Source organism: Hippocampus comes, unplaced genomic scaffold, assembly GCF_001891065.2.
Source record: "Hippocampus comes isolate QL1 unplaced genomic scaffold, H_comes_QL1_v1.1 scaffold298, whole genome shotgun sequence".
In the NCBI taxonomy this organism is placed as follows: domain Eukaryota; kingdom Metazoa; phylum Chordata; class Actinopteri; order Syngnathiformes; family Syngnathidae; genus Hippocampus; species Hippocampus comes.
Genome location: NW_017805417.1, coordinates 754,086 through 781,257, shown reverse-complemented (window position 1 = coordinate 781,257; position 27,172 = coordinate 754,086). Strand labels below are relative to the sequence as shown.

The 27,172-nt window shown below is 44.8% G+C and overlaps 4 protein-coding genes and 1 long non-coding RNA gene across 10 annotated transcripts in view; 4 read left to right on the top strand and 1 right to left on the bottom strand.

The window, feature by feature from the left end:
• The window catches only part of isg20 (interferon stimulated exonuclease gene), an 8,356-nt gene extending 6,878 nt beyond the window's left edge, over nt 1–1,478 (top strand). For both annotated transcript variants that reach the window (XM_019873991.1, XM_019873992.1), the window contains exons 3-5: nt 1–164; nt 674–874; nt 943–1,478. In XM_019873991.1, the coding sequence (XP_019729550.1) occupies nt 1–164; nt 674–874; nt 943–1,131 (554 nt within the window). In that variant the 3' untranslated portion in view covers nt 1,132–1,478. The remainder of the gene's footprint in view (nt 165–673; nt 875–942) is intronic.
• A 2,053-nt stretch (nt 1,479–3,531) lies between these two features.
• On the top strand, nt 3,532–8,894 carry rlbp1b (retinaldehyde binding protein 1b). 2 transcript variants are annotated; one of them, XM_019874020.1, is made up of 8 exons: nt 3,532–3,684; nt 5,211–5,268; nt 6,356–6,484; nt 6,601–6,805; nt 7,072–7,250; nt 7,347–7,505; nt 7,626–7,736; nt 7,808–8,894. In XM_019874020.1, exons 2-8 carry the CDS (start codon nt 5,257–5,259, stop codon nt 7,934–7,936), a joined length of 924 nt encoding a protein of 307 aa, XP_019729579.1. In that variant the 5' UTR covers nt 3,532–3,684; nt 5,211–5,256; the 3' UTR covers nt 7,937–8,894. The 2 variants fall into 2 exon arrangements, with proteins under 2 accessions (XP_019729579.1, XP_019729578.1); XM_019874019.1 differs by having other exon boundaries at nt 3,533–3,684; nt 5,224–5,268.
• Nucleotides 8,895–8,961: 67 nt separating this feature from the next.
• On the bottom strand, nt 8,962–17,599 carry LOC109518266 (monoacylglycerol lipase ABHD2-B-like). The gene is made up of 10 exons (XM_019874018.1): nt 17,254–17,599; nt 15,466–15,697; nt 13,965–14,140; nt 13,314–13,481; nt 12,441–12,624; nt 11,954–12,046; nt 11,752–11,853; nt 11,532–11,601; nt 11,361–11,445; nt 8,962–9,578 (listed from the first exon to the last, which is right to left on the bottom strand). The coding sequence occupies exons 2-10, from the start codon at nt 15,687–15,689 to the stop codon at nt 9,331–9,333; spliced, it is 1,350 nt and encodes a 449-aa protein (XP_019729577.1). The 5' UTR covers nt 15,690–15,697; nt 17,254–17,599; the 3' UTR covers nt 8,962–9,330.
• LOC109518268 (uncharacterized) lies at nt 15,635–16,094 on the top strand. Its single transcript, XR_002168698.1, has 2 exons — nt 15,635–15,715; nt 15,929–16,094. It is a non-coding gene; the product is annotated as an uncharacterized LOC109518268 (long non-coding RNA).
• Nucleotides 17,600–20,999: 3,400 nt separating the features above from the next.
• Nucleotides 21,000–27,172, top strand: part of mfge8b (milk fat globule EGF and factor V/VIII domain containing b) — a 17,118-nt gene continuing 10,945 nt past the window's right edge. For 3 of the 4 annotated variants that reach the window (XM_019874017.1, XM_019874016.1, XM_019874014.1), the window contains exon 1: nt 21,000–21,218. In XM_019874017.1, coding sequence (XP_019729576.1) covers nt 21,149–21,218 — 70 coding nt within the window. In that variant the 5' untranslated portion in view covers nt 21,000–21,148. The remainder of the gene's footprint in view (nt 21,219–27,172) is intronic. The other variant, XM_019874015.1, reaches the window with a different exon arrangement.

Sequence of the window (27,172 nt, the reverse complement as noted above, 5' to 3'; positions counted from 1 at the left end):
GCAACGAGCTTGCCCGCTGCAGCATCCTGGATTACCACGGCAACATCCTCTACGACAAGTACATCCGGCCGTGTCATCCCGTCACCGACTACAGGACGCGATGGAGCGGCATCCGGCCGCATCACTTGCTAGGCGCCACGCCCTTCGAGCAGGCCAGAAAGGAGGTGAGGCCGGCGGACATCTACGCAATCAAACTTTCACATAGAGAACTCACCTAATAGCTGCTTGGTTGTAAAGGACTATGTTGAAGTGATCTGACGAGTTTTATTTCAACACACGTACTACTTTGTGGGGATTTTGTTAAAGCTTGGTGCCAAGGAACTATATTGATGTGTGTTGAGGAGGTTAATTGAGACCAAAGTAGTGCTTTGCTACCATTTTGGTCTCAAGGAACTATGTTGAAGTGAGTTGAGGGAGTTCATTTAAGTCGAGCCTTCGCTGCCGTCTAGTGGCATATTGGTGCCAGGGAACGAAGGCGAAGTGAGTGAAAGGGTTTCAGTTGACAGAAGTTTTACCATCAGGCCGAGTGCGGAGGGATTATGTTGGAGCGAATTGAGGAGCTTCTTTTCTACAAAAGTCGTGCTTTGCCCACATCTTGAGGCTGTAGCGGGCTGACTGTGATGAAAGAAGACAACTTTCAATGCCAACTCTGTTCTTCGCTCATCCCCTGTAGATCTTTGACATCCTTGAGGGCAAGGTGGTGGTGGGACACTCCGTCTGCAACGACTTCCGCGTGCTGCGCATCCGTTTCCCGCGTCACATGATCCGCGACACGGGGGCCACGCGCCTCCTGGCACGCCTGGCCGGCTTTCCCCGCCGGCGCCGCGTGTCTCTGAAGATACTGTCCGGCAAGCTCCTCAACAGACGCATCCAGGTAAGCTTGCGCTTCTTCTTGTGGGCGGAGCTTCTCTTTGAGGTGCCAAATAAAGGAGTACTTGGCAGGCGGGGACGAGGGGCCACTGCTCGGTGGAGGACGCCCTGGCAGCATTGGACCTCTACAAGCTGGTGGCGTGCGAGTGGGAGTGGGAGCTGCAGAGCCCGCTGACGGACCAGCACCCGGCAGCCAAATACATGCAGGACGAGTACTGGCCAGCTGAAGAGGACGACGACGACGAGGCAAATGCTTCCTAATTTATTCTCGAGACGTTCCTCGGTTCCTTACGCCAGGGCGTCGCCCGTACGCTACTTCCAGATGGCAAGTGCGCCGATTGCACACAAAAGCCTTCCGTGTCACTTTAGCAAGCCGGAGCGACTGGGAAAACAGTTGAAAACGTGTCGGATGAGGATTTTTTATGACACCCGGAAGTATCGTGGCGAAGACGACAAAAGTGTTCCCGTCATCACAAACAGGAAGTTGCCGTTATCTTCCTGTTTGCGTTTGACTCGGCTGTGGTGCTGCTTCTCTTTGGCGATTTGGTTACAAGTTGTTTGTACTATTTAAAAATAAAGCGTTGCTCTACAAATTTTTGTTGTGAATGGACATTGACTGATCGATCGCTTTTGTGGGAATTTTCAAAGCTGGAAACCACCAATGGGAATTTCTGGGACTAAACCGGGAACCGACTAAATTGAAGGCTGGCTGTTTATGGGGAATTCAAATATAGTTGGGGGAGGGTCAAATACATTTGGGTTATGAGCAAGCTTTGTATAAGGCACTGCTCAAATGAAGTGGTGTGGGGGGGTATTCTATAAAAAACTGGATACTGTGCTGCCCTCACATGACTAGTAATTTAAGACGTTACAAATGAAAACCATTTAAAATGATACAGTGCGTAACATTTTCATTTAACAAATTTTGGGCCATTTTCATAAGATACTTTTTTTTTTTTTTTCTCCATTCAGTATTTTGACTTTCTCTGACAAAAATGACCTTGGCTAATCCTCTCTTTTTCTCTGACAAGTGACAATTACCATTTTATCGATCCGCTTTATCCTCACATTGGTCGCGGTGGGGTGGTGCTGGAGCCTATCCCAGCCGTCTTAGGGCAGTAGACAAATAACCATCCACGCTCACACCCACACCTAGGGACAATTTGGAGTGTTCAATCAGCCTGCCATGCATGTTTTTGGAATGTGGGAGGAAACCGGAGTACCCGGAAAAAATCCACACAGGTCCGGGGAGAACATGCAAACCTCCACCATAGGAAGGATGGATCTGGGATCGAATCCACGACCTCTGCACTGTGAGGTCGACGCGCTAACCACCGCGCCGCCCATTACCTGAGGCCATTTTTTTTAAACCTTATTTGGAATGAATCAGTTCACATAAATTTGAAGGTGACTGATATTGAACACACCCACGTGCTGAATTTTGAGGTGTGCACACTTCTGCAACCACGTCTCTTGAGAGATAGATTTATTTATTTTTTTACAAAACAAAAAGTGAGCATTCAAACAGTGGCGTGTGGACCTCTTCCATTCACGGCGGCTTCGTAAGAATGCGGTCCGATTGTGCAGCTGTGCCGAATGTTGCGGCCTGTGAGTGTGTGTGTGTGTGTGTGTGTGTGTGTGTGTGTGTGTGTGTGTGTGTGTGTGTGAGGCCCTGAGGCAGGATGGTTGAGCCAAAGCACAGAGGCCGCATTGTTGGGCCAATCCGCATAACTTTGCTCCTCAAATCGCTTTCTTTCTTGAGCAGATTTATCCGATTACCGATGGCCATGTGGCGGGGAGAAAAACGTGTGCGGGGCAGAAGGAGGGAGGGTTGAGAGCATGTGGGGGGGGGGGCAGCGTCGGGGTACTTCCAAAGCAAACAGAACTGCAAGCGAGACTGTTTGGAAATTGAAAATGTCTCCCATGAACCCGATGCTGGAGGTTTGCTTTCCAGGCTTTTCCCTTTCCAAATGGACACGATGCCTCAAGGAAGTAGACGATCTTTAACCTCACAACCTTTTGCATCATCCTCTTGACAGCCCCAAACGTCGATTCTGATTTTCAGTCACTTTCTGCCACCCGGAAGTACCTCGGCGCCCGTTTGTTTTGCAAACATTAGGGGTGTTCACACGGCAACATTTGCTCCGGTGCTACGCCGGCGCTGCGCCATTATGAAACGGCCTATTAGCCGGAGACGCATCCATCCATCCATTTCCTAATCTGCTTTATCCTCACGAGGGTAGCGGGCGTGCTGGAGGCTCTCCGAGCTGTCGTCGGACACCCTGAAGCAGTTGCCGGCCAATCGCAGGGCGCACACAGACAATCACACCTAGGGACAATTTGGAGTGTTCCATTCACCTGCCCATGTAACGGAGGAAACCGGAGTACCCGGAGAAAACCCACCCAGGCACGGGGAGAACATGCAAACTCCATCGGCCAAAGCCCGAATCGAGCTAACCAGTCGAGCACCGTGCCGCCAGTCGGAGACATTTGAAAGTTAAAACATCAATCTTTTTGCCTTACGAAACCTTCACCAGCCGAGAACACGTTGCAGGAGGCTCACGGTCACAATGGTCACTTTTCACAAGTCTTGGAGGAATGCAATCAACCGCCCCCCACACACACTCTCACCACTCCAAATCTGTATCCCCAACATTACATCACACTCTACCACAATGCAGATTGAATGCGAGGGGGGGGGGGGCGTGTGGGGCAGTAATCTGCGGTGACGCCACTAATCCCCACGCTACAAAAATCACAGCTCTACGCCCCCGTCCCGTACACGTCTGACGCTTCTCATTCGCCTCAAAACAGGTAGGCCTCCTCCCACTGCGTGCTTCTCGTGCATTCATGTAGTAGGATTGGGATTTTTAGCCAGCTGGAGTTTACATTCGTCGAATTGTTGAGTATTATTTTGATGTGTTTGTTTACTTTGACGCAGAAAATTTGTTCAATTCCACATCATTGCTCAGATATTACTTGCCGCAAAGAGTGTATCGCTATTCATCTATCTACGCCAGCGACGTGTAGTGACCGACAGAATAATTTCATGCACTTGCACTGGATGGCAGAAGATAGCACCCTTTTGGTGATTGTTTTGGGGGGTTTTGGGGATACATTTAAAACAAAACTGAGCATTTTGAAGTGATTGGTTTTGAATGTCAATTTCTTGTTGAATCTACAACAAAAATAATGAACACAAATCACATTTTAATTCAATAGAAGCAGCACAACATTGAAGAGTAGTTTTAGTTCCCCTCTGGGTTTCAATAAAAGGATATGTTAATTGAAAATAAAATCACTAAAACGTACATTTTCTTCTATTCCAACAATCAAAAACTTTGTATTATTTTAGTTGGGTTCGTTTTACTTCATTGTTCTTAACCCATTTCATGACATTCCTTGACGAATCAATAATTTGGTTTTATTTCTGGGATGAAATTGTTCCGTGAGATCGATTTGGTTCAATGTCTTTAAAATATTACCCACCTCCCAAAAAAAAGTACACCTTGTTTTTTTAATTTTAGTTTATGTATGCAACATTTTTAGGGAGGAGGGGGGAGCTTAATTTATTGCAGTTGCTCTCTGATTGTTCTCCAGCCTGATTGTGCGCACTCCAAATCAGCGTGCTGATGTAAGAGTTGAGCTTAAATCTGCCTGATAAATATTGCAAGAGCTAAATTTAGCATCATCCATCAAGATCATTGTCGGGGCAGCGGCGGGATGAAGCCGGATTCATCCCGTTCCGTTTTAAAGGTTCAGAAAAGAAGCATTGGCAACGGGAAAACAAAATCGAACCTACGGAGTCCAAATAGCAGCTCGTGACGGTGTTGGATAATCTCGTACCCACACGCAGGGCTTAAGTAAAAGTGCAGATACTTGTGTTTAAAAAAAAAAAAAAAAGTACAGACTCTGAAATGTACTCCAAAACAAAAGTAAAAATGAAGTTTTACGGTCATTTATATAAAAAGCATTTTTCTGGGGATAACTTCGCACAAAGAAAAAAACAGTACTCGGCACACAAAATCCTTTTTTAATTACTTACCTATTCACTTACATAGAAATCATTTCGTTTGACCACTTTTTACTCCCTACATTTGCCAACAGACATCTGGACTTTCGACTTCTTCATTTGCCCAAATAGACTTGTTACATTTGTCAACCTCCCCGAGAGGACAATGTTTAAAAAAAAAAAAAAAAGACCTGAGAGGGATGCACAAGATACATAAAAATTTGCTTCAGTACAGTAATGATATATTTGTACCCGAATCCTTGCCGCTCTTGGTTATTTGTCGCCACTTTCAACATGCCGCGCTCTATTTACTGATTGCTTTTGTTAGTTTTGTCTTTCAGACTGCAGCGACCCCGGTGTGGCACTCAGCGGACATGGCTGTTGTTGTGAGTATGGGCAAGCACGAACCTGGCAACAAAATGGCCCCTTGTGAGGGGGCGAAGGGAGAAAGAAATACTTAAGCTCATTGTTGGGATGCAGCCCTTGATCGGCATCACGCTGCATTTGGGGGTTTTACGGCCCTCATGTGAGACAGATTACAGCAACACTGAGGCCATATTAATTAACGCTTGCTCTCATGTGGATTAGGTTTCTTTAAAAAAAAAAAAAGAAAAACATACGTATTGTGAGAAACTTACATGATATGCAGGGGCATGCAGTTCGTGCTTGTTCTTGGCAGATTTTACTTTCAGTTTTGTCCTCAGGAAGTGAAATACACGCCCAATCGAATTCAGGTCGGGTGTTGGATTCGGCCATTGCATAATAGTCCACTTCTTTGCCGAAAAAAAAAAGGTGGGTTTCGCAGTATGCTTTGGGACATTGTCCATCTGCACTGTGAAATGCTGTCCAATGACTTCTGAAGCATTTGGCTTGGAATCCGAGCAGATAATATAGCCGTCTATATCAGCAGTCCCCAACCTTTTTTACCCCACGGACCGGTTTTAGGTCAGACAATATTTTCAGGGACCGGACTAAATACAACAAAATAATCTGATATGACCTGCGTGAAAACTGTGGTATTATCTAAACATAATAATAAACACGAATCATGACAAGAGGAACCTCCTATCTGGCTGCTACATTCTCTGGTCGCCACGGTAATGTTTAAACGTGCCTTCAAAATGGCTGGGCCTTTTCCCCTTTCCAAAGACGTTATTTTATTTTATTTTTTTTACTCATTTTGCGAGCTCTTGGGTTTCATTTTAGCGGTAACCGATCACTTGACCGAGAAGCGCCGCCTTCACCTGCGTCAAGAGTGACATACTCTAGACGGATATAACGGACAATCCGGTAATTTTTCAAAATAAAACATCTTTCAGATTCCGTAATGAATAAAAAGGAAGTTATTTAGTATTTATGTGCACCAAATGACCCGCGGACTGGCCCAAGGGTTCGGGACCTCTGGTCTACATACCAAAAAAAAAATCGTTTTGAAAGAGAATTTGTGTCTTGAACGAAGCTTGCCATCCTCAGAGTGGAAGTTACCGCATGGTGTCCGAGGAGGAGCAGGCCCTGCGGGCCAAGCTGGAACGCCTCACCGTCAAGGACCACGGGCCGGTGTTCGGACCCAGCCCCAGCCTGCCGGACCACACCCGGCAGAAGGTAGACAACGCATCTCCGTGGCGTGTGCTCTCATTGAGGCCGATTTCAAGGGGGAGAAAAGAAGAAAAAAAAAAAAAACGCAACGTCATCTTGTCATACGATCGCAAACACGGCAGGCCAAAGACGAGCTGAACGAGACGGACGAGAAGCGCGCGTCTGCGGTCAAGGAGCTGCGGGGGATAATCAAGGAGAAGGCCGACGCGGGAGACGAGCTGGCCAAGGGGGTGCAGGACACTTTCGGGGAGAAACCGGACAGTCTGCTGGTCCGCTTCATCCGGGCCAGGAAGTACGACGTTCCCAGATCCTTCGAGCTCATGAAAGGTAGAGTCCTTCCAAAATGTGGTGGGTGGCAAGAAGCGAGATTGATTTGAACGTCTTCAATGAACCGACGGTGTCTTTTGACGATTTTGAGACACGTACGTGTTTCCGAAGAACGAAAGCCCATTTAGAGGCCCAAATGCACAGGCAGAAGAACACTTCCTCTCCACTCAAAAAGCCCGATTTTCGAAGCCAGAACTTTTTCCAAGCCAGGCAGAGCCTGACTGCTTTTTGATGTGACGTCAAGGTTCTCTTTCCCCCTTTCCAAGGTTACGTGCGCTTCAGGAAGGAGTACCCCGAGCTGTTTGAGAACCTGACGCCCGAGGCGGTGCGGAGCACCATCGAGGCGGGCTACCCGGGCATCCTCCAAAGCCGAGACAAGTACGGCCGCGTGGTACTGCTCTTCAACATCGAGAACTGGGACTATGAAGAGATCACCTTCGACGAGGTGCTCGCCGTGCGCACGTTGCGGACCCCGTAATGCACCGATTCCGCCCTCTGACCAGGTGGGACACCCTTTTCTTTTTTTTTTTTTTTCCCCCAGATCCTGCGGGCCTACTGCGTGATCTTGGAGAAGCTTCTGGAGAACGAGGAGACTCAGATCAACGGCTTCTGCATCATCGAGAACTTTAAAGGCTTCACTATGCAGCAGGCGTCGGGCATCAAACCCACCGAGCTCAAGAAGATGGTGGACATGCTGCAGGTGGAATACCTTCAATTTTATGTCTTTTTACCACAGACATTTTTAGATGAATGTGAATGTGGTCAGCATTGATGAAGTGCCCCGTTTCTCCTTGTCCGCCTCCCTCGTGCGCTCATCCAGGACTCGTTCCCGGCTCGCTTCAAGGCGGTGCACTTCATCCACCAGCCGTGGTACTTCACAACCACCTACAACGTGGTCAAGCCCCTCATGAAGAGCAAACTTCTGGAGAGGGTAACGTTCTAAAGGCCCTCCGTCCGCTCTTTCTCCAGTGCCAACTGTCCGCCTGTCGTCTCCTCCCTCAGGTCTTTGTGCACGGAGATGAGCTGGAAAACTACTACAAGGAGTTTGACGCCGACATCCTCCCCGCCGAGTTTGACGGAAAAGCGGACAACTACGACGGCAAAGCCACGGCAGCCAAGTTGTTTGACTAAAAGCCCGAGCCGCGTTTACATTCCATAGACTGCTGAGAGGATGTTGCCTTGTTGTCATTTTTTTTTGGGGGTGGGGGGGCAGTGTCCAGACCAAGCCCATAAATCACCCACAAAATAGTTGCTTCAAATCGACTTTCTGTTCAAATTTGGGCATTGGTCCTTGAGACTATTTTGTCCTGATTAACCTTTCCCCCCAATTTCATATCGATTGATGAAGCAACATATATTTTTTTCAAACTTGCCAGATCTCTTTGTCATCAAATTTACCCCCAAAATTTCTGCTTCTAACCAAAACGGCTGACTTCCTCTTCAATTTCAGGCACCAGTTCTTGAGACTTTTTTGTGCATCCAGTCCTGATTGACATGTCCATCCAATTTTGTGCTGATTGGTGAAACTGGTTTCAGGGGGTGCATTTTTTTTCATTCCAGCCTCATTTTCTCGGAATTTGCTCCCAAAATGGCTTCTTCCAGCCAAAATGGACAACTTCCTGTTCCATTTCCAGCTATGGGGTCCTTCAAACTTTGTGCGCCTCATCATGACAGACGAGTCCACCAAATTTTGTGTGGATTGGAGAGACCAGTGTCAGGTCAGATTCCACCCCCCCACCCCAAAAAAGGTTACATAGTGCTATTGAGTGGATGCCCCCCCCCCCAAAAAAAAGTGATTATTTGTTGGAAGAGGGTGTTTAACTACTCAACTGCGGATGAGGAAGGCATCCGTGGTGTCATCCCCATCTGTGGTGTCTTAGCTCCTTGAAACTTGTTCTTGGGCTTTGTTTGGACCCCCGTTGAGCCTCCAAACAGTTTATTTTAAAGCAGCAAGTGTGTCCCCCATCCATCCTTGCCCCATAGTGCCTGCTGTTCGCCACCGTTTACGACGATGAAATGTTACTGTGCTACCTACCTGTTGTACCAACACTGTCAATCAATTGTACAGTAAGGTGTATATAAACGTGGACTTGTAGTCTGTTTTTGTTTTTTGGTTTAGCTTTTTCTAACAATTGGAAAAAAAAAACAACCACCCATTAGAGATGAAGTAGTTTCTTTATTCAGATCATTAACAATTAGGAAAAAAAAGTCAAAAACAGTCGCGCCAAGAGTCTAAAGTGCATAGTGAAAATGTCGTCCAGCCATAAATACCCTCAGCCCGATCCAGTTTCAGGAGTATTCCAAAGCGGTTGCAAGGCCACTTAACAGTATCGACGTCATTTTGTGAAAAACGCAATGAATGTCATACTCACACATTTCATCAGAAGGAAATTGCAGCAGTAAAAAAAAAAAAAAAAAAAAAACCTCCTCCCTTTCAGTAGATATTACAGCAGAACCACCTGAGGTCTTACGATCCGGAAAAAGACAAAGAAATGTTCCGACCCCGGCCCAACTCCCAACCATCCTCAAGCTGAAATCGAGGGCCAGGCGGCGGGCATTCCCTCCGCTCTCTCGGTGCATCCCAGGCTCAAATCGGGGCAGGTTGCGGCGTGGCGGGGCAGCCGGTTGCTCTCCCAGTGGCAGATGGCGTCGGCGAACTCCACGATGACTTTGTCCATCCACGTAAGGGGCTGAGGGAACAGCACGGCCCCCTCGAAGAAGCCCAGGTGGCCGCCGTGTTGGGTGAGGGCGAAGATCACGTTGGGCATCTTCTCTGTCCAGACGAGAAAAAAAAAACGTGATGAATTTGGATCCCCTAATATAAGCTTATACCTTATATCTCGGGTCAAACTTAAAATTTTGAATCAAGGAAAATTTTACTAGATTTATACATTTTTTTTTTTTTTTATCAAAGCAGTTATTTTCTTGAATGCACCCAATTTTGATTGACTAAACATGCAGCGGTGTCCTCCTGTTTCGGATTCAGATTGACCCAATTTGAAGTGTAAAAATAAAATATTTAAAAATTAAATCAAATTAAGATACAAGGTTCTTCTTTTAATTGTATTTTTCAAAATAACATTTTAAGTTCTATATTTCAGGTCAAAATTTAAAATAAGAATAACTGTATTTTTTTAAAGTACTTATTTTTTAAATCAATTATACATGCAGCATGTCCCACCTATTACAGTGAAGCTCACTTTCACTTTGAAGTTTTGTACTATTGTGCCCTATTTTTTTTGGGGGGGGGGCGTGAGCAGCCGAACGTCACGTCTGCACACGTAAGGCAAGCGCAGACCTGCACCCGCTTGGTTTTAGGTTTCCTGACACGCGAGGAGACAAATAGTGACTCCTCCAAAAGACAAAACCGCACGAGGACAGTTTGTGATGAACAATTAACGCACAGAATCGTCGCAGGGACAGCGATGCGATCCCAACTGCGACCCCAACCCCCGCGTGTTTATCCCCGCACGGAAACCAAGACACGAAGACCTGCTTTGTGTTTTGAAAGGTGATCTTCGGGTTTCATATTTAATGCAAACAAACGTCTCCTGCGCCCACGTGACGTCGACTGCAGAGCGACGTTGCTTCGTGCCAAAGTTGTCCTTGCACACTTTTGAAACGGTACAACAATACGCGCATGCCGTGTAAAACCAACACTCACAGCGCGGCCTAATTTCGACAATGCCTCTTTATTAATGTAGTGCTTTATGTAAAATGTTGTGACCCAATGAAAAGGCTAAAAGATACACGCGTTAGCAATAGCAACAATCATGGCGCCTTCCGAAATCTAACCTTGGTATTAGTGTGCATGTCAGTTTTGTAGACGATACATTAAACCTTAGCAAATTTGTGAAACAGGGCCGGTAAAAAAAACTTAATGTACTGTATTATAATTACACAAAATCTATGATATAATAAATAACTGACGTATTCGTTTATTATATCCTCCATTCTCAAAGGGTGGACCAAACCATTTTATGTGTTCCCCTACTTCATTAATGAAAGTGGCACTGCCCCATTTGAGGACAATTCCCGCCTTTGACTTTTCCCTTTTTCTCGATGTCCGTGGGAAGGTAAGCATTTTTCGAGCTGGAAAAAAAAACTTTTTTTATTTACAACTTAAAGTATTTTATTACATACATTGCTGTGCCATATAATTTGTGTTGGGACACGCTGTATCACTATTTGACGGGAGGACATTTCCTGGTATTTTCGGCAGTTAGCTGCCCACGGTTCATTGTAATGAGGGCCTTTTCACTATTTTGTGGGGAAAATCTGGTGGTTATAATGACATTTATGTGATAAAGGTGTTCGTTGTAAGCATAATCGGCAAATGGAAAATGAATGACGTGAAATCTGGATTTTGAAATGTGGACATTGTAGAAGTGGAAACATTGAAAACGGGATATGTTGATAATGCCAAACCATTGTAGTACATTTTGAACCAATGGCGGATCACATGACATAAAAAAAAAAATCTGCCTGATGGGGTTATAGAAACAAGCTGCCACGCGTAGGTTGCTTGTCGCCGTATCCCAAATTCTATCCAAACCTGAGAGCGTGCGTGGGATGGCGAGCAGGGAGCGATGCACGAGCGGGTCGTCGGACGAGTTCATCAGGAGAAGCGGCACGGAGACCTGCGTGAGGTTTCGGTGGCATGAGCAAATAATCTCGGATGGGGGTGGAAAAAAAAAAAGTCACAGATGACAGTGCCGCCGCTCACCTTGTGCATGTAGCGAACGCAGCTCTCCTGCTTGTAGTACTCATCCAAGGAGCTGTACCCATGGAACTTCCTGCACACAGTAAAACAACACAAAAAACCCTTTTTGAGTTTTACAAATCTCGACAAATCGTCAAACATTTAACGTTGATTTTTATGGAATAGTTGAAGTTTTATTCCAAAAATGAGCATGAAACATTGTATTAATAATTAGAGAATTCACCTCATGATGCTGTCGTCGATCTGCGTGATCGACGTGGCGGCGCACAGTCGACTCAGGTCGCCGTCGCTGATGTTGCTGGAGGTCACGCCCAGCAAGCTCTCCCTGCGGGACGCCGTCATATAAGAAAGACGCGTGCTAACGCCCGCTCGAGACGTAACGGGTCGGGACGGCAAAAAACGCAAGACGTGCTCGACGACCCCACCTGTGCGACAAGATGAGCTTCTTCAGCTTTTCGGTTAGGACGAAGTTGTACAGCCGTCGGCACTGGTCCCACTGAAGGAATGTCTCCTGGGCTCTAAAAACACGAGGACAAACAGCGAGTTGTACTTGAATGTACTTAAAGACCTTTAAAAAATGCAACAAATCATTTAGCGAAAGAGCGACTGTGAAAAGGGCGTGGGAGACTCCTTTTCGAAAGTGAGACAAAATTTGAATATAATTAAAAATGCTAACACCTCATTACTCAACTCAACTGCATTTCTCGAGCACTTTAAAACAACCACCGCTGTAGACAAATTGCTGTGCAAGGAGTAAAAGTGATTCATACGATAAAACAATAAATTAATAACAAAAACAAGTTCATATGGTACTGTCTAAAAAGACATTCTTAAAATAAAAAAAAAATTAAAAAGGCGGTTGTTATTATGAACTTGTCTTGAAAGTTGACGCGTGTTGTGGTTCGTGCCCACCTGAGGGCGCTGTAGCCCTGACAGACGCTGACGCAGCACAGCACTCGCTCCTGATTGGCCGGGTCCTCGCCCAGGAATTTGCACACGATGTTGCCGCCCAGACTGAAGCCCACCGCCACCAGCAGCGTGCCGGGGAACGCTTGCTTCACGTAGCTCACCATGGCAGCAAACTCCCACGTGCAACCTGGTCGTGCGCATCGCAGGAGGCAAAGGTACTCACGCAACCGGACTGAAAGTCCAACATTGGGGTCAAAATGATACAACTCCTATACTTAAATAAACGTAAACAAAGACAGACTGAAATTGTCTCGAGTGGCGGGGAGCCACCGGATGTCTATCTGACAGAACCAGCTCTGCATTTAGTAGCCAAATCCCATCTCCACATTCGGATGCAAAAAAAACCAAACTGTCCTTCGGTGACCATAATTGTGTTATTCTTTTAATCATAGTTTATTTGTATCTTCGAATATCAAGAAGAGTTCTACAGCGCACCCTCCTTTCTCACTCTACCCAACTTCGCCTTTTTTAACTAATCTTGTGGCCCATATCCAATTCTATTTCTATTAATTTATTTTTTGGATCATGTCACGGTCCGCTGGAAAAAAAATGGATAGTGGGCCACAATTTGGTCCCCGGGCTGTAGTTTGGACACCACTGGTCTCCATTGTGTTGCTAACCGTTTCATATCAATGTTAAAGGGTTCAAACATTTGTTTGCGCATAACGCCATAGACGGGCTAGCATCAAGCTAACTTTGTAAAACAAAGTTAACTACATATACTTTTTTTTGTAATCGTCTCGGCGACCGCTCGCATCCTCCTTCCTATTCGAAGCCTTCCGCCGTTTGCCCTTGATGATTTGGCTTTGTCCTTACCGTAGGTGAACATGCGCGGCGCCGTCAGCTCCATGTCAGGCAAGGCCCCCAAGTGGTTGAGGACGGCGCATCGGTAGCCTTGCCGCTGGGAGTGATCCACAAAGGTGCGAATGTAGACGTTCCCGCTGTGGTTGGCGAAGCCGGGGCAGATGACCATGGTGATGTCATCTGAGAAGACACGTTTCGCACGGTAAATTGTTGTTGGTTTTTGGTTTGGGGTTTTTGTCACAAAGATTTTAAAAAGGGATTTATTAAAATAATAATAGAAAATGCTTAACAATAAAATGTTTTCATGGTTTGTTTTTCTTTTACAAATTAACACGTTTTAATTCATTCAGATAAAAAAAAAATATATATCATATTCTTATTTTATTACTATATTTAGAAAACTACACTGGAAATACTACAAAAAAATAATTTTTCCAGAATGTTTGCAAACTCAAATATATTTTTAGTCCGTGATTATAATTATTCACAATCATTATTATTACTTTTATATTGACAACTTTTGTGTGTGCATAACATTGGTAGATCCATTTTTCATAGGGCTTATCCTGCTAAGATTCACGGGGTCTTTCTATATAGTTTGTTAAAAGATATTTATCATTACCTTAGAGCATTTCCCTCTACCCCCTCCCCCCAAAATCTGACCTCCTGTGCGGTGTTCAACCAGCGCCTCAAAGAGGTCAAAACTGGCCGTGGCCCCGTCATGCATGGGGAGGAGCTTGCGGACCCCGCGCGGCGTCGGGGTGCCCACACGGCCCACCTTGCCGTAGAGCGCCGTCTGGATGTGGCCGCTCTTCCCCCACAGCAGGGGTGGAATGTATCTGCGGAGGAGTGGCACAGGCGTCGGATTACACGCCACATCTTTCGAGGTCCGACGGGATGCTGACTCGGCACTTTTGGCCCCTCGGCTTCAAAGCAGTGGCCCGCAAATAGCGAGAGACGCAAGAACGAGGTGTTACTTTCGAGTGGGGTTGTGACCTTTTGCGGTTGGATCCGTTTCAGCGGGATGACGTCAAACTAACGGAACCGATCTAAACTTTGGAGGAGGGAAGGCGCTTGGGCTCGGGAATTTTTGGTGCGGATCCAAAGAATGGTGCAGATCCAGTTTAGCGGCGTTTGTTTGCCGAGCTGGATTACACAAAAACAACTTGTGGAGGGACCGATGGGAAGAGAGATTTTGGGCTTCGGAGGAAGCCTTCACTATTTGAGCGTCGATCCAGATTAAAGTCCGCACCTAAAATTTGGACTTCATTTTTTGCGGCAGTTGTTGCAAATCTGGAATTTTCTGTTTGTTTCTTTGTGAAGAAAAAAAAAACTTGTGAAGGAATTTTGGTGGAAATAGTACAGATCCAAATTTTGCCTTGATTGTAGCATTGTCCAGGGGTTTTGTAGCTGCTTACTTAAATTGTTTTGTTTTTGATGTTAAGATGCACCGGTTGCAAAGGTGTACTATAATTTGGTGCAGATCTGGATTGAGGTGGTTCTCCAGAATTTGGACTCGGTTTTAGCCCCCGTTGCTGTGGATGCAGGATTTTCAGTGTGTTTCTTAGCGGGATAAAGAAAACAAAATAATTTCCACAAAACATCTTAAGGGCGAGTCGTAAGGGCTAAGGAATTACGTTTTGGTGGAGAACCGGATAAAAGTTTGGATCTAAACTTTTTACTTCATTTTAGCGCCGTTCCAGCGGATGCAAGATTTTCGGTTTGTCTCACTTTTTTATTTATTTATTTATTTATTTTTGCATTACTTCACTGATTTCCAACTCATTTTGTTGAGGGGTTTCATTTTGGAGCACATGTGGATTAAAAAAAAAAAAGTAGGCATTCTTGATTTTTGATTAGTTTCGTCGCGAGAGAAACATAAAAGCCTGATTTGCAAACCGCTTTTCGCAGGCTTTTTGCTACGCAAGACAGCATCTGCTGAAAAGCCACTGGAAATCTTTAGCAGGCCTTCTTTTTTTCGTTTATGTATAAATCTGGTCGTCACGCACCAGCGTGTCATGTGTCAATCGACCTTTTTCACCGTGACGTCAAACGGTGTTGTGCGTGACAAAAGTGAAAGGCATTGCCAAAGGAAAAAGAAAAAAAAAACTCTTCCTGTCTTTTGACCTGCATGTGACACAATCCGAAAATGTCTTCCACTCACTCTTTGGTCAACAGGGGGCAGCATTTGAGCAGGTAGCGGGTCAGCGGCGTGTCCTGGTGGCTGACCTCAGGTGGCGACGGCGGACTCTTGAGGTTGAGACAGCGCATGATGACGTAGAGGACGGTGGCAAGCGCCGCCATCTTCACGCCGTCAAACATGGCCGGCAGCTCCGAGCCCAGGGCGGTTATGCCTTCGCCGCCGCCGCCATCCGCCAGCGAGGCCATCGTAGACGCTGGAGACAACACGTGAGGTTAGACCATGACTTCCAAAGACAGAAAAGTCTTTGAGTGAGTCGGCTAATTCCTTTTGGGGATTTTGGATGACGTGCAGGACAACCATGAGGAAGCAAAATCTCGAAGCGAGTTTATGTTTGGAAAACAATGTGCGCAAAACGAGTTCTTGCACTTAATGTTGCTGCTCAGCAGCTTTGTGCCACCTTTGAATGAATTTTTTTTTTCTGCAGCACTCCATTTCAACACAATTTGGTGAGTAATTCAGCATGCATGTCATTAGTTTTCCGAGTCGGCGGAAGGGCCCGTAAACATTGTGGTGCTCCTACAAACAAATTTGTCATGCCCAGTGCTGGAGCCGAGGGATTTTTCTCTTGATTAAATCAGCTGCCCACATGACTTTGGAGTTGATCCTGTTCGAGTCTCCAGACTCTGCACAAAGAGAAGCTCGTGCAACTCGTGGCGTAAATGTCGCAAACACGCAGCATTATAAACTCAGGAACTGTTTCGTTTTTGTGTGTGTGTGTGTGTGTGTGTGTGTGTGTGTGTGTGTGTGTGTGTGTGGTTGCTTGGTATAAAATAAGCAAACCATCATTAGCTCTGTGACATGATATTTGGAAAGTATAAGTAATTTTGCTTTATTTTACTTTTATGTATTTGTTTATTTTTTTACACTTGCATTGAAGATAAGACTGTCCAAATGTTACCTCCAAGTTTTAGGACAGTGGCAGGTATGGATTATTTCAAATTGCCAATTGGAAGGAAATCAATGTTATGTCAGCGTTATGGAACAAATTTACAAAATTAATTTTGAATGTGCGGTTTCACTGCCCGCATGACAGCAGACAAAAGGGCTCGATTTTTGACAATTTTGAAGCCTCATTTTATGTGGCCATTTTTTTTTCTTTTGTTAAAATTTGGGATCGTCAACACTCTGCGGTGTGTCAAATTGCTTTCACTTTTCAGAGATTTTAGGATTGAAGCTATTGACAGTTTGACCCAGGTATGGATTATTTCTACTTGCCACTCTTTCCTTTTGGGAGGAAACAATTCGGAAGTCAACAAAAATGACTTCGATGCTCCTGGCTCGATTTTTGACAATTTTGAAGCCTCATTTTATATGGCCATTTTTTTCCTCTTTTAATTGTTAAAATTTGGGATCAAATCTGCAGTGTGTCAAATTCAGAAGACATTTGCTTTCACTTTTCAGAGCTTTTAGGATTGAAGATGTTGACAGTTTGACCCAGGTATGGATTATTTCTACTTGCCACTCTTTCCTCTTGGGAGGAAACAATTCAGAAGTCAACCAAAATGACTTCGAGGCTCCCTGTGCCTGTTGGGAACTGAGAGTTGTGATCCGTTGAACAACTCATGATCAGTGACATCATGTAGAGTTAGCAGGAGGAAATGAACCCAGAAATTACGAACTTTATTGTTTCTGGGGTTGTCCGCTCACTTTTGGGTAATCTTAAAGCTTGAGTACAACAGAGGAAAATCGTAACAACGGTATTTCGCGCGTACCGCTCTGAAACTGGCTAAAAAAAAAGTGGCATCCTACCTGTTGCTGGTGCCCCAGCTGGCTTGTTGATCGTTCAGCAGGCAGATCAATTACATGAGAAGCGCTCCGGTCTCGGCTTCTCCGTCGTCTTTCTTTATTCCGTCACTAATGCCAACGTCACGGGCCTTCAACACAACACTTGACTTTAGCGAAGAAGGGCCATTTTAAAGGACGTTTTTCCGTGGCTTTCGTCAGCGTGTGTCCCGATTCAGCTCGGTTCCACCCTCACTTGTTGCTTGTGTTTCGAACCTGCCCCGAGACCAGCGACCAGCTCCGGATGCGTTCAAGCCCACGCAAAAGAAGAAAGACGAAGAAAAAAAAACTGCGACCTCGGGGTTTTCCCCGCCCACGCTCCCAGCTCAACGGTAAACTATGTCAAACGACGACGCTTATTCGCCATCACACCCCGCCCACTCGGAATCATGGTTACTCTTTTCATTCATGCAGTCGATCCGAGAAAAGTTTCACTTTTACCACTATCGCAGAATATCCTCCTGCACGTGAATGCAACACAAACAGTTCCGACTTGACATCTTGTTGACTATTTGGGGTTTAATTCATTCGTTTTTTTTTATTTATTTATTTATTTATTTTTTTTTTATAAAAGTCCGGTTTATTGCTGTTTTTCAATTGCATCATCACGCAGACGCAGAAGTATTACCGACACAAATTCAGCACGTATGAAATAAATACATGTCATAAGTCATTAATTAAAAGGAAAGACAGCAAACAGTACTTTTGTATGGCCTGATAGTAGCTGAGTTGAGTACTGTGACATTCACTTTCGCCTTGTTCCAAGTCTTGGAATTGTTGGAAGTCACGTCACCACTTGGGGGAGCCAGCTTCTAGTTCAACGGCTGTGCTACTTTATAGTATGATGGGATCGATCTATGAAGAATGTGGATATAATGTATTTAATTACATTTCGCAGGGGTCGGGTTGCGAAGGGAATTTTTAAAGCAAAGGTACAGCATAGCCGACCCGTCAAACATAAAAATGGCACAGTTGCTTTTCACAAACATTTATTTGCGGTTTTTACAAACATTACGTTATGTTTTCCATGGGAAAAAACTAACAGTGCTCTCCGCTCTGTACCGCAAATTATAATTATATTCTCATTCTGCTCAAGGACAACACTACATTCACATCACGTTGAGTTTTCTAGCAAACTTCAACTGGGGATGGCAATAAACAACTTGAAACAAGCATTTGCCTCCCCCTCCCAAGACAATTGTTCACTCGCGGCCAAACGGTTGCTTGGTGTGACGTTCGCTGCCGCCATCTGGTGCTCGTAGCCAAAAATTTTACCCGCAAATCAAAGACAGAAAAAAATAATCGTGTGAGCAACGGCTCGTAGCTAGGAAAAAGTCGTTCTAGCTCACTCGTAAATCAAAGTACCAAAGTCAATCGAATAAATGCATGCAGAATGTCAAAATGAAAACGGGAGACGTTAAGTCTGCACCATGTGGGAAAAGCAGCAGTATTCCTTCAAAGCGCACCAGCAATGTCACAAGGTTTTGGGTTGATAGGATTATGCTGCCCATCATGGATTAGGATCAAACAGGGTTCTGTCTCTTTGAATTTGCAATGCATCATCTTTTTTTTCTTTTTGGGGGGGGGGGTCCTATTAATGAAGCTCTGACACTGCGGTGACGTGCAGTCATAAGAAAAAAAATCTTGTATTTGTCTGTGATGCGAACATGTTATTGCAAAAATATTTCCAGATTCTGTCTATGAACGGCTCATGAAAGCTGTGTGCCGTTTTCTTCAATGGAGGAAATCGTATAATGTGTGGAGCTGGATTTTGTGAAGCCTAACATGTCCATCCTGTCATCAGGAAAAAAAAACAACTTCAGAAATTCGACATCTATTTATAAGCAGTTCAAAGACAGCTTGCTCACTGGCTCGTGTTGTCATGTGAAGGTGCACGATGTGCTCAGTAAATGCGAACATTCACCAAAAAATGTCCATCTTGTCATAGTCCACCCTGTCGCAAAATCTGTTGTCATCGTCTGCCTGCATGAAAAAGTGTGGGGGAGGTTGACCAAATGCATTTCGAACAGCATAACATCAAATCAACACAAAGAATATGAAGTGCAGTAGATTTTTTGGAGGGGATATGGGGTCGAAATGGGAAAGTCTCAAAAGCACCTTGCTGTGTGTTTTTAGCGTTTTTTGCATTTTAATTGTGAGCAACATATATCCATAATAGTGGCCTAATCACCCTCAGAGCTGAAACACATTTCACAACACATGCTGATAATTAGCTAACGTAATTAACCTTTTATTTTAAACCTTTACAAACACAGATGCTCACAGACATCAAATTATTACACAAAACACACCTTTTGCCTCTTCGCAAAGCTAAAAAATAGGGCTTGGTACGACCCCGTAACAAACTCTGGCCGTACTTGAGATGTCAAGTTACCCTTTTGCGAACCGCGCTAAACCGGAAGTTCTAAACAGGAACTGTCAATGTAAATACAAATTTCAAAATGAAATTGATACTGCTGTGACAAAAAAATGATTGTTATTTACAGTAAGATTGAGTCATGAAAAATAATATCCTGTACATTTATGGAAAGTCACGCAATCTAAGCCTACACAGGTTAACAAAGTCAAGATGGAATTTCACCGTTGTATTGTTTCTTTTTTTTCAAATCACGGGTGGCCTGTGACTAACGTGTTTTTTCACTTGAAATGGGGCACGTGAGACACATTTTTCGAATGTTCCAGTGTATCTCCCTTTTGTCGAGTGCCACGATGTTCTAGATCCAAACTACCTGTGAGGAAAAATGCAAAAAAAAAAAAGTTACCCTCATCAGTCATTCTCTTGAGCGATTGTTGGCCGAGATTCCAAGGGGATGCTTTAAACTGTTACTAGGCTACAGGTAACGTTCACACCACTGCTGGTGTTGCAAAACATTCGATGTGTCCTTTCGTGAACCGCCAAAGATGAGGTGCAATACAATACAATACAAGCACAATACAACCACAAATAATCCAAATGTTGGGTGCTGTTATTCTTGTCATCTGTTTTTACAACTGCAGTAGTCATCCATCAATTTGTTGTGGACTGTATATATTCTATATTGACATTTATATGGTTTCACGGTCACAGCAGCCCCCGGAGAGAAACTTACTGGAATGTGGCCCCTTGACAAAAATGAGTTTGACACCTCTGACTTCGACCTTCATGAACCATTTACCAATGTGAAATCATCCCCCCCGTAGAGTAAATAAAGGATTTACGACAGTCTGTTACTTATTTTTTCAAATCTGATTAAGGTTACTGAAAGGATGAGCCATGAGAAAAGAGAAAAATATACCGCCATCCAAATTGCTCATGAACAGGAAATGTGTCAGAAAAGCGACCTGGTAATATTCAACGTGTTGTTATTGAGTTGGAGGTGCTAAGAAATGTGCCATCTATCCTACTTGGAACAAGGTATACACTTCGACTTTTCACTCTATGTGACAGGGAAGTTACAGCTCAACGCAAATCAAGCCGAGGTGAGGTGAATCAATCCATTTCTTGAGCCAAAGAGGTGGGCTTAGTATTGCTCTAAAATTTTGCTTGGATGGACTTTCGTGAACCGCGAAAATAGGCTAGACACGTGACCATAAATGACATTAGACTTTTCCCAGCAACATTGGAGAGCCACTTTGGGGGTGTGGCTACAATGTAAAGGGTGGCTCGTGATTGGCGGAGCGCCGGTAGGCACGTGTGCCGCTGTATATAAACCGGGTGCCTGGGAATTCTCCGGCGCGAGCTTCGTGTGCGAAAACAAGGACAGTCACGAGCGGTCACGGGTGTCTTTTCTCCTCCAGTGTTCAAGTTAGCGAACCAACACAACAGCACGGTTTATCTCAGCAGGCTGAATTACTGGCCGAAATGAAGGAGCAGGCCGTTTTCTTCCTCTTGCTGCAACTTTTTGCAGGTCGACTCTTGCCCGGGGTGAACGGTAAGTTCAACCGCCTCCTTTTTTTTTCCCCGTTTTGGTTTTATTGCGGATAGATGAGTTTTAAGCCGCCAACGAGGGTCGATTGTTCGCTGACTCGTCAAGATATATTTGTTGTGTCGTGGTCTCTCCTTTCGTCTTGCTTAAAGAATGTTGACACGGAGGCATTAGTGAAATTACACTTTTTTAAAAGAAAATTCAAGTCGTTGGTGATTAAATTCAATTGACGTGACGTTTTTTTATGATTAGCTGCCAATTTTGGGTTGCGGGAAGGGGGGGGGCGCTAATAGTCACAGGCTTCGGCTACCTTTTGGGTATTTGGTGTTCGAATTTCAGGCCAAAGGCTGCGGTCGTGCGTTCTGACCCCTTTGAGTCACATGATTAGCCATTATACTTGTCCAGCGTTGACGTCACGCCGCCGGCGTCTGGCTTTGTTTGCTTCTGAATGCATCAAACACATGTAGGCCGATGGAATAAAATGGCCTGCTTCTTTTCCTCCTCGCACACAAACTCGTGTCACGAAGTGAAGAAAATGGGGACATGCCAGCGATTCAATTTTTGGACTCTTTTGAACCGCAATTGCAACCAAAGATTGCCTTAACATGTTATGACATGAAATTGAACACAGGATGATTTACTACTTTCACAATATTTTTTATTTTTTTACATCATACTGTTATTTGAGCTCAGTAAGCATCAACTGTGTTCCTTTTCTTGCCAGAGGAGTGCCAGTGATGGGCAAAGTGTAATGACAACCGTTAAACAAGAAAATTATCACAGTTTGGAAGGTTTAAGGTGCATCGAGTAAAACAAAAATTGCTTGTATTTGGTGTACTGGAAGGTTTAAAGCAAATCAGACTAAGGAAGCAACAAAGGGCTGGTGGTTAGCTAGTCTTAACTCAACTCTGTTTTACTTGCGATGACCACAAACCGAGGTTTGAATGTAAACAAACAACTGCAGTCTGTTTCACAGTGCAGAGATTAGAATCTTCTATCAGGCTTTCCCCTGTGTTGAGTTGTTTTTCCTTTGGTGATTAAATTCAATTAAAAAAAACAACTCGTTCAAATAGATTAATTGCTGTTTGTGTATTTTGAAGTCTTCCGGTGAACAAATAATCTTCCTTACATGGTGCCAAATGGCATTTGTTACTGATCTGGCACAATTTTCAGAGCGTGGGAGTGGCTGGCTGTCAATTTTTTTTCTCTCTTCTCTCAGTTTAGTATGTTAAAATTAAAACATTGCCCTAAGGTTTTAGCTGGCGCAACTTTTAGCCCTGGACCAGATGACTAGACTTCAAGTTATTTCCTTTGGGGAAACGGAATTGAGCGCTTAGCGACGGGCTTCGAGAGCGCCAATCCAAACGTGTTTGTCCCTCGCAGCGCCAAGGTGCGGCCCCGCGAGCTGACCTCGCCACTGAGTCACTTTTCGGGCCGCCGTCAACACAGACATGCCAACGAACCTCCCACACTCGCTGGAACGAGTCCAACAGACTCCGTTAGAGAACTTTGTTGTGGCCTCTGCCAGCTGCGAAATGTTGAGTGTGTCTGAGTCGTAAGCGACTGGAGCTGAACTTCACCTGGCGGGTTATCTAACCGCTGAGGCGGAGGATGGCCTTCTTGTTAGGTCGTTCTTTTCCCTCATCAGGCAGTCGAGTGAACTGAGGCTAAATATAGTCACCCGCCTGGCGAATGGGGCACCCTCACATCTTCTACCGGATGCGTGTAAATGGCAGGCGCAGACGCCATGAGCTTTTCCGAATATTCTCTGCGGAGGCATCATTGACATCGCTTAAGAGTGCTACGAAAACTCTTCAAACATCACCGATCCAGCTATGATACGAGCCACCTGTGTCATTTCCTCAAGGTAGCTGCTCAGAGTGAAGGCTCGCTCTTATGGCTTAAGTCAACTGATGTGCAATCAATAAATTTGATTTAGTATCATATTAGGTCCTTTTTTTATGGCTGTGTTGAAAGTGACTCACTATTTTTAAGACACTATGGGATCTTGTAATACTGCCCTACCCAGAGTTCATGCAAAAGTCCTGGAACTTTATCGTACCAAAACTGAAGCAAGATTTCTCATTGGAAGTAATGTAAATCGAAACGATTTGTTCCAGACACCCCAAAAAATATATTCATGACGAATAACCGTAACATGCAGAAAACAATGTGAAATCCCTTTTATTTGCTTCAGGAGCCCCTCGTTATATGTTGGGTGTTTCCAACATGGGGATTGGGGGTGGCGCTGTGGTTGGAAACGCAAAGACGTTTGAATACATGAATAATCTGGGTACATGTGAAACCATCTTTAGCAGTTAAAGTCTGCATTCCATGAAGGCGAAAGGTTACAGGATGTATGAAATGACCTCAGCACGTGAGGTCGTCTAACGGTTATCTTAACAGTTGAGGCCGTGTACCGGTCGGTCATCAATCAGCATTTTGGACAAGGCTGTGTGAACCTGACTTCTTTTTCTCAGCTCTTGTTTTCCCTGCTACGGCGGAAGTGCTTCTGAACAGGAAGCAGTTCTTTCTTTGCACATGGTCAGCAAAAACAATCAGCGTTAATATAAGAATATGTGGGGAGTTAAACACATGAATACAAAGAATGTATGATCACGAAAAACATGAATAGAGGAGGACATAACTATAAGGCACAATTCATGCCTTCGTGTGTTTGAAGGGAAGTTGAATTTTGAGGTTCCACTGTTCGTCGTCATTGGATGACATGAAGAGATGATACTAAATAAAAATGATATTTCACTTTTTTTGGGTGGTGGGTTGTCTCACCAAGCCGTGATAGATCTGCACATTCAAATTTAAAATAGTTGAAGAGATGATACTAAAAAAAAAAAAAAATAATTATATTTCACTTTTTTTGGGGGGAGGTAGTCTCACCAAGCCGTGATAGATCTGCGCACCAGCACATTGAAATTTAAAATAGCTTCCTTAGTCAGTGTTTCACAAGAAAATGAATATGATCTAATTTCGGCCTCCGAATGTCTGTCAACCCCTTTTCCAATCTGCCATGTTGAATATTTTATACGGCTCTCCCGTCGCAAGAATCATCCTTCCTTGAAAAAGACGACATTTAAAGCGGGGAAGTATTCATCCTGTGTACAAACGGATACAGTTGTTGACAGGCTCGGTTACATTTAGCGTGTGTGCTTAAAGGGTTTTGCTCCTGGTTGACGATGCGTGACGCCCGCGTGTATTTTTAGCAGCTGGCACTCGGGTTTGATTTTTATTTATTTATTTGAGCACTGCAGCAGATGGCGGCGCGGCTCTGGAGGAGCATTTACAGATTACGCAAAGCTCACCTGCAGCTGGAGCCCCGCTGAGCCTGCTAATAGACCGGGGTGGGGAGGGGTGGGGGGTTACTTGAGGCATTCTGCCGCTTCCTCACATCCACGTTCACTCACACTTTTCCGGACGTGCAGTTTGGCAGAGGCGGGGCCGCACCCGCAACCAATTTCCCCCTTTTTTTTTTTTGTTTTGTTTCCTGAGTGGAGGTAGCATTCCCACACTCCCTGCCAGGCTTCTTTTGCACACATGCAAGTGTGCGCATGAACGAGCAGTCTGGCCGCAAACTGGCGTGTTCAAAGTTTGTCCGGTGCTGTGCTTGCTTGTCAAACACGCCAAACTCGGAGGTCAAATAGCAACGCCGCCAACTCCTGTGAGACTTTAGCTTCCCCGAGTATCCACAGTCACACGTGTCCTTTCACATTTTCATCATCTCTTTGTTTCACCAAATCTATCCATCCATTTTCTGATCAGCTTTATCCCCACAAGGGTCGTGGGGGGGTGGTGCTGGAGCCTATTCCAGCCGTCTTCGGGCAGTAGGCGGGGGGCACCCTGAACCGGTTGCCAGCCAATCGCAGAGCATGCAGGGCGCAAGCTAAGCTAGCTTTAAGTAGCTTCAACTTGCAGTCGATGAGTTTAACCAAGCGTGGCGATTTAGTTGAAGATGCTCAAGTGCAATGTGACAAGACTTCTCATTGTTCAGTACTATTTTTAAAATTATTTTTAAGTACAGAGAGCTGCACTTGGTGAAAGGCATCAAACGATAGCACTCGCACACAGCGCCATGAGCAAAAAGTTGTCTATGAACACCACGGAATGTTCAATGATGGTAGGATGTATTGAATTAGCGAATGAGTTTTGTTTTCTTAAATGTTTACAAACAGTGCAGATATGCTTTTGAAAGTATTCATTTATATTTTTGTGTCAGAATTGCTTTTTTTGTCGGCCAACTTAGCCGAGTTAGCGTAGCTACCCTCCCGTGTGCATTCATGGTTTTATGATGGCGGCAGTTTGAGCCTGCAGTAGAGTCGGTCACTTTGAACTTTTGTTCTCCAAAAAGTGAACGCTGTTATAAGCGGCAGTTTGAGCCTGCAGTAGAGTCGGTCACTTTTAACTTTTGTTCTCCAAAAAGTGAAATGCTGTTATAACATAAGGCCAACTCCAGACGATCCTTCCCTTTTTTTTTTTTTAAATAAACTCACGTTGGCTTGACCTTGCCAATAACCTTGTCCACGTGGTCTTCTTCCACGCAATCGCATGACCGCCGCCCTGATTCCTTCCGGATTAATTTTTTGCGAAATCACCTTCGACCCTCTGAGACGGGCCGAGGCGTCGGCCGTGACTCACTGGGAGCGAGGATGGCACGCTGCCCTGTGGGAATGAATTGTTCTGCCAAGCACAACCGCTCATGACTTCTCCCAATCTGTCGACTCCACCGAGGCACTTTGCTGAGGTTGTTCCAACCACAATACGTCATGCTTCAGGCCAAACTGATGACACCCGAAGATGTGTGTGTGTGTGTGTGTGTGTGTGTGTGTTTTAAACAGCCAAAGGCGTGCCTTTCGAAACATAAAAGTTGAACTAATTCTCTCTCGAGGACCTGAAGTTAAATTATGCGTTGAGGCTAATGAAACACAAGTTTTGCTTGGGAGTTGGTTTCAGGGTTTTGATTGCATTTTATTGATTAACTTTGAGTCAGAATGGTCAATTCATGTTAAATATTCCTTTCAATGGCTTATGAGAATTTCTCTGAATGCTCTGGACTTTTTTTTTTTTTTTTCGAAGGCATTTCATATCGAGTGGAGAAATTCTTGCGGAGGGCGCTCAACTTCACTCCTGCTCGTTTTCAGTGAAACTGTTTGTCCAAGCACCAATCATGCCAGAAAAGCCTCCCATTTGAGCGATAGACGAAGACGGGGAGGGAGTAACCACAACTCAGTCGCAGTACTTTGATTCGCCGTTCTGCCTCATGAGCACAGCCTTGGAAGCATTCCGCTCAAGGACAAGATAGGAAAAGTATTTCCCCTCCTTATCTGTTTCATCGTGTTTACTTTGACGCGCTTAACCCCCGCGCCGGCATCATAACTGGGATTTTCCGGGAGGCTTCGGCGGTTTGACCACCGTCTCATGGCCGACCTACTTGACTGATGTGTCACTAATCTCCACCATCGCTTTTATTCGACTTAATTGCTCAACTTTGCCGCTCGCTATTTGGCAGCCTGAGGGAGGAAGGGAGGCCGGTTTGTCTCTGTCTTCATAATAAATACACAGGAAGGCCGCCTGCCCAAGACTCCTTTCAGATATGAAACGGCTTTCCGGTCATGGCGCCAATAAACGCAAAATACCAAGATGGACGCACAGTTATTAACGCTAACCCTAAAGTCTGGCTCAAATGTGCCAAAATGGATTACAATTAAATCGACCCATGTTGTTGACTGCACTTTATTTTACGCGTAAGATTAAAATAGCGGGCTGCACTTAGCACTTCTAATTACAGCCCATGTAATTAGATTATCTGGCGATGCACTTTTGCAAGGAGTGAACGACTCAGACAAAGTGACAACGTTCCCAAATTGGACCGAGGATGACATGTCTAGGAAACTTTATTTGGCGGTTTTCAAAGCGTACTCCTTTCTTGGAGGTGAGGCGGCAAGAAG

Coding starts and splice junctions, on each gene's coding strand:
- rlbp1b (XM_019874020.1), top strand. Junction 7,251..7,346: donor AAGAGATCACCTTCGACGAG/GTGCTCGCCGTG, acceptor TTTTTCCCCCAG/ATCCTGCGGGCCTACTGCGT. Junction 7,506..7,625: donor AGATGGTGGACATGCTGCAG/GTGGAATACCTT, acceptor GCGCTCATCCAG/GACTCGTTCCCGGCTCGCTT.
- LOC109518266 (XM_019874018.1), bottom strand. CDS start 15,689: ATGGCCTCGCTGGCGGATGGCGGCGGCGGCGAAGGCATAACCGCCCTG. Junction 12,047..12,440: donor CAGGGCTACAGCGCCCTCAG/GTGGGCACGAAC, acceptor TCGTGTTTTTAG/AGCCCAGGAGACATTCCTTC. Junction 11,446..11,531: donor GCGTTCGCTACATGCACAAG/GTGAGCGGCGGC, acceptor AACCTCACGCAG/GTCTCCGTGCCGCTTCTCCT.